The sequence below is a fragment of the Lutjanus erythropterus genome, chromosome 12, assembly GCF_056507025.1.
Source record: "Lutjanus erythropterus isolate fLutEry1 chromosome 12, fLutEry1.hap2, whole genome shotgun sequence".
Taxonomy (NCBI): Eukaryota; Metazoa; Chordata; class Actinopteri; order Lutjaniformes; family Lutjanidae; genus Lutjanus; species Lutjanus erythropterus.
Genome location: NC_139328.1, coordinates 26,374,947 through 26,380,946, shown reverse-complemented (window position 1 = coordinate 26,380,946; position 6,000 = coordinate 26,374,947). Strand labels below are relative to the sequence as shown.

Here is a 6,000-nt window from a genome sequence, read left to right as displayed (position 1 = left end):
TACACACTTTCTCAAAACACCTGGCTTCATTATGTGTTCTAAATTTGGCCTATACAATGACGTCACCTGTAGATTAAGCTTTGACATTACAGGCATCAAATAGGATGAAATGGTCAAAGCTTAAAGGCTCCCATGTGGTGTTTGCAAGGGATTAGCCAGGAGGTGGAAGAAGGAAAAAATAAATAAATAAATATATGCAAGTTTACAAGCCAAATGTCTGTCTTTTTGTCTTTTTTTTAGATTTTGAACTGCAGCTGAAATATAAACTATTATGTCTTAAGTAATAATTAGTCCATAAAAACCTGGTATGTTTGTAAAATATAAAATATAAATATCTGATAGTTGGTGTTTTGTAATGTGCTTTAGAATACCATGTACAATGAGCTTTATTGATGCTTGATGTTTTTTTTAATTGTTTTTGGGGTTTTTTATTTTATTAACTTGCTATTGTTTTATGTTTTGTTTTATTAAATGTAATCAGGGCACCATCGAAAATGAGATGTTGGTCTCAATGTCCCTGGCTAAATAAAGCTTGAATAAAATAAACATATTTCCATTATTTATTTACTTTTTAAAAATAGATTTTTTTTCATGTAGCCTACTTCTGTTTTATTTTTAATTTATTTATCTTACCTTCTTACTCACACTTGGCCCTCTGGCGTGTTTGAATAATTTTAAAATTAAATGTTTTTTTTTTATTGTAAAAATGACTGGTGCGATTTATTCCTAAACAATTATTATATAAACAATAAAAAATATTTTCATAAGACCAAATGACATCCTGTCTACCATATAAGCTTTAAAGACTGTTTTAAATACACACTTTAAATGACATTGAATCGAAACTCTCAGTAACCATTATTTCCGCCACAAGAGGGCGCCTGGGTCCGCTGCTGGGTTTGTGTTTTGAAGCTCCCTCCCTGTCGGAGGCTGACCTCTTTCCCGCGATGACAGTTTCCTGCAGGCTGGTTGAGACGGACTGCCTGTCCGCCCTCACAGCAAGATGTACTGAAGGGGAGACGGCAGGGTTATCAGAGTTTATCCGGGCCGTCATGCTGTGGACTGGACTGCTGCAGTGAATTTTAGTTAATTTTTCAGGGACGAGTGAATGTCGCAGGCGGATACCGGTGAGTGTGTTGCTTCCTCTGCGGTGAGCGTAGAGGAAGAAGTTGTGTCTTTTTTCGGTGGTGTTTGGTTTACGCAGTCTAGCCCGATACGTGTCACTTTGTGGGTAGAACGTCACGACAGACTCTGTTGAAAAAATCCGTGAGTTAAGAGTTGTTGTACTTAACAGTAACATTATACACACTGTAACCAATGACTGAAGTAAATTTTGGATTTAATACTCGATGGTCTTCAATTCGGCATAAATACAACGACACCAAACAGCATACATTTCTGCAGATCATGTACTCTCATAATCTCTTTACGCTTATGCTTGACATCCACGGAGTTGTGTTTGGTGGCGCAAGATTGCGCTGACAGCGGCTGAGACACTTTTCAAAGTTGAATTACTACTTTAATATAGGGTGTAGGTGTATAGTACATATGCCGAATTGAAGAGTACTTCTAAGCGATTCATAATATGTAGTTAATTCCAATTCTTCAAGTTTGTACTCTTTCCACTTTTTCCAGGGAATAATGTTGAAAAAGTTGGCATTTTTGCAAAGGAGTTTCGTATGACTTCCTCTCCGTAAACGGTAGAATGACAGTTCACCTTTATGGATATGTAGTGCACTGTGTAAACATTACGAATACTAAATTAACAGTATTTTCATATGGTATAAAAATAAAATAATAGAATAATTTTAATTGATCATGGATCAGGTTGGGGATCATTTGTATGGTACCAACTTTGAACTGTCAACTTGTTGAAGGGAAATTGCTGCAAAATTGAGCCTCTGGAGCAGGCCCGTTACTACACAGTCCTCGATTATATCTTTCTTTTTTTACATAAAAGTATTTCAGATAAATTTGAATTTTAAGATTTTCAGTGATACATATTGGCTTGCTTTCTTACAAATTATATTATAGTATTAAACATATTTTTTTTCAGACAAATTCTAAATAGTGATAGTTTTACAGGAAAAGAAATATTTGTACATTTTCCACCTGGTGCACTCTCATTACACTTCTGTTCAGTAGTAGAACTAATCAGATAAACTATTAAAACACACAATATCAATGGCACATTTGTAAGGCTCAGTAGTTAGCTTGTTGATTGTTTTTTCATGCTTACTGTTGTTTTATTCCCAAGGCTGTATAATCACTGGGATATAATTGTTTGAACTTTGATCAGTGAAGATAAAATCTTGGAACATGTGGCCTCTGCTTTGCAGTGATGAATCAAGTACAACCTTATAACCTGCTGTGTCTGTTGTAAATATCTGTTAAAAATGTCTTTCCAGTGAGGAAATGAGTAACAGGATGGAGGGTTCAGCAGGACCAGGTGTCAGGGCGAACGGACCCATTGCAGCGCCCAGCAGTCCCGTGACCTCTGGCATAGGCCCACCTCTGTCCCCAGAGGAGCTGGAGGAAGAGCAACAGTCATCCCTGACAGATGTCACCCAAATGTGGATTAAATTCGGCAAGACTTTTGCCATCATCTTCCCAATCTATGTGTTGGGATACTTTGAGTTCAGCTTCAGCTGGGTTCTGATTGGACTTGCCATGTTGTTCTATTGGAGGAAAAACTATGGCAATAAGGACTACAGGATTAACCGTGCCTTAGCATTCCTGGAGCATGAGGAGAAGGCAGTGAAGCAAAGTGTGCCTACTGCTGAGCTGCCACCATGGGTAAGTCCTCAAGCATTATTATATTGCTGTTACAACTATTTTGTCATTATAGCTTTGTGTTTTGACGCTCTTCCAAGTGTCACCCTTCCCGTGGGTGTTCTTCCAGCCAACGTCAAGTATAGGATGTCAACATTGACGGTTTTGCCTGCCAAACTGGCTAATAGAGATGACTTGATTCCCTGTCATTTCCAAAATGTAACTGTAGTTGTTCATCCCACTGATTTCCCTTCCTCAGTTTCTTTGCTCAAAATAAATATGGGTTTATGTTCTCAGGAAAACCAGGGATTAGCACTATCCTACTTAACTTACTGTAAGGGAAAAACACCACAGACAGATTGTCCCTCCCACACATTTGAGTTTGTTCCCACATCCAATCAAATCAAAGATTCAGGCTAGTAGCCTCTAATTTACATGTTTGGGTTATTGGCCAAGCTCTCCAAACTCCAAACTTGTGTGTGTGGTATTGAAACTGCATTGGAAATTTAAGCTTAAAGCACTTAAAGGGGTAGTTTAGATTATTTGAAGTGGGCTTGTATGAGGTACTTATCTATGGTAAATTTATTACCTACAGTAGAAGCAGAGAGGAGTGCCAGCACAGAAGCTAAGCAATGTCTGCTGTGGACTTAAAAAAGGCCCAAAGAAAAAAATCAATATCAGTTTTTATCAGTTTATATTTGATGATATTACCATATTTCTCAGGTGAATTCTCAGATGAGTTAGTATTTTATCAAGGAAAATCAATGTGGTGACACTGAGAGCATCCAGGGATTAAAAAAGGTATGTTCTTCTTTGATGTTTTTAAATCTGCAGGGCAAAAAACTTGTTGCTTGTTATCGAGGGTCTCACAAATAGTCACTGGAAAGGTCACGCATTCTGTACTGTTGTTAAAAGGCACACAAGTACCCACATCAGTTTCAGGACTCTTTTTGATCATTTCAATCCCGTTAACCACCCAATGGAGTTGGAGTCCTCGATGAATAATTTACACATGGCCTCTGAGCCTACGGGGCTCCCAGGGCAGGCTCTGTTGGAGCAGGAGAGTCATGACACCTGCTCTAATTTTCACTTTCTGTATTCATACCCGTGGAGTGGTTGCCTGTCAGCGTGCCTTCAGGTTTTATTAGTGCCACCATAAGGAAGATGCATGAGGAAGGAGGAGTCTGGCTGGCCACACACCTTCCACATAGCTGCCATTCTCTCTCTGTCAACTCGTTCTCTGGACTTGTCATGTGTCAAGTTCTTCCAGCCCAAAATACTAGTTGCCAGCATGCATGGAATGGAGATTACTATTGGGTGTGTACTCGCAGTACGTGATTGTGAGCAAACCGGTAACATTTGCTTGTTAGACCTAACTCTGCAAGTGGCCTGTGTTGGCAAAGATCCAGAAGAGCACAACTTTCTCCCAAAAGCTTTTTAAGTGCAGAGAAATGGATGAAAAGCTTTGGTTCAGTAATTCATCTTTCCATGTCTAATTCCCACGCTTCATGAAATTTACAAACATGTAATATCTCGAGGGATACTTATGGTTTAAAGTCATAATTCTAAATGTGTGATTTGCGATATTGGGCTATATACAAAAAATTAATTTGAGAAGTCTGTGATCAAAACTTTATGCTGTACTGCAATTTACCCTTAGAGAATCAATGGTCTGATTAGATTTTGGTGCACTTTGCTACATTAATTTGCATGTTAATGAGGAAAAAAAAGATTTCTTTAAAACAGCAACTCTTTCATCTTTGCACATATGGACTTACAGTCAGTCACTTTATTAGGTTCACCTTTGTTGCAACAGCTCTGCCATTTCACCACTTTACCTTCAGTTATATGAACTGACTTTTAAAAAACACTGAAGTCATAGCAGGAGTGTCATGATTCTCTGGATCCACAATTCAGTACAAGTTTGGATTTAAGGTCACAATTCAGTTCGATTTTTCAATTTAAACTTTTTTTTTTGCACTGATGCCTATGCTTTTAAACCATAGATCAACAAATTAACAGATCATTTTAATTAATTTTATGCTATGCTGTGTTGTCTCTGAAATGTGGTCTTTTTTCTTTGGACGCTCTGGATGCCACAAGTAGTCGGGGGTGGAGAGAAAACAAAATACTGGGAGAACCTTGATTCTGCATTTGATTTTGATTTGTTTTATATTGTATAAAACAGTGGCTTCCCATCAGAAAAAACTCTATTACTATAAGGGTAAAGTGCTGAAAATATTCTACATATAACATACATTTAAACTGATATTTTTTTAGATGACTAAAGTACATTTTGCTGCTGACCCTCTCCACAGCAGTACATTGCTTAACTTCCTACACCGTTACTCCTTCTGCTTCTCCAAACTGGGGGCATGTTAACCACCATCTACTCTAGGTAATACACTGACTATGGATAAGTACCTCATTATACAAGCCAACTTCAAATAATTTGAATTATCCCTTTAACTGTGACTAAAACACGGTTGAATTAAAAGTGCTGACAAAAAGCATCATCAGCATTATAGGCACTGTAAAGTTAAATTTAATGGCAGAACAGTCGTATTGGATTTCATTTGATTGTACAGGTGTACCTAATAAAGTGACCACTGAGTGTATGGACTTTGTTATTACCACAGCCCTGCTGAGTGAAGAGGTGGATATAGCTTGTCCCATAATTTGAGTTATTGACTTGGGATTGCTGAGTTCAGCTCAGGACGTATCAATTTCAACATTATTCTCATGATTAATAGCCTAAGATTGTTACCACAGAAACAAACAACTGACACTTGATCTATGGCATTATTTGTAATTGGGTCTTAACAATGTGTTTCTGAAAATTGTCAAGATCATTTATGTAATAATGAAGCATTTCCAAGCCAATTCATCACCCACCCCGCCTCAGACTTGTGGGATTTACCCAGAGACTCAATGCCTCTGTAATAAAGAGGCTTGCTTCCATTGTGCAATAATGTTTTTTTTTTATTTTTTATCATCGATGATGATGCCAGAAAACTATGATAAGCTGAGTGGATGGCTGCATTCCAGCCGGACCCAAACACGCACCCCCCTCCCATCACAGAGCATCCCATCAACACAGCCATTATCACACAGACCTTGAGAAACACAGTGCTCAGCAACAACCCCAGGCCCAATCCAATACAAGAAGCTTCACTGTAAGCAGAGGCACAGTCGTGTCGAGCAGCTGTCATGTTTAGTGAGTCAGCA

General features: G+C 38.2%; 1 protein-coding gene across 4 annotated transcripts in view; it reads left to right on the top strand.

Moving 5' to 3' along the window:
* Window positions 1–954: 954 nt before the first annotated feature.
* The window catches only part of esyt2a (extended synaptotagmin-like protein 2a), a 55,571-nt gene continuing 50,525 nt past the window's right edge, over window positions 955–6,000 (top strand). For 2 of the 4 annotated variants that reach the window (XM_084731580.1, XM_084731579.1), the window contains exons 1-2: window positions 956–1,127; window positions 2,409–2,796. In XM_084731580.1, coding sequence (XP_084587706.1) covers window positions 2,416–2,796 — 381 coding nt within the window. In that variant the 5' untranslated portion in view covers window positions 956–1,127; window positions 2,409–2,415. Of the gene's footprint in view, window positions 1,128–2,408; window positions 2,797–6,000 lie in introns of all 4 variants that reach the window. The other 2 variants (XM_084731582.1, XM_084731581.1) reach the window with 2 other exon arrangements.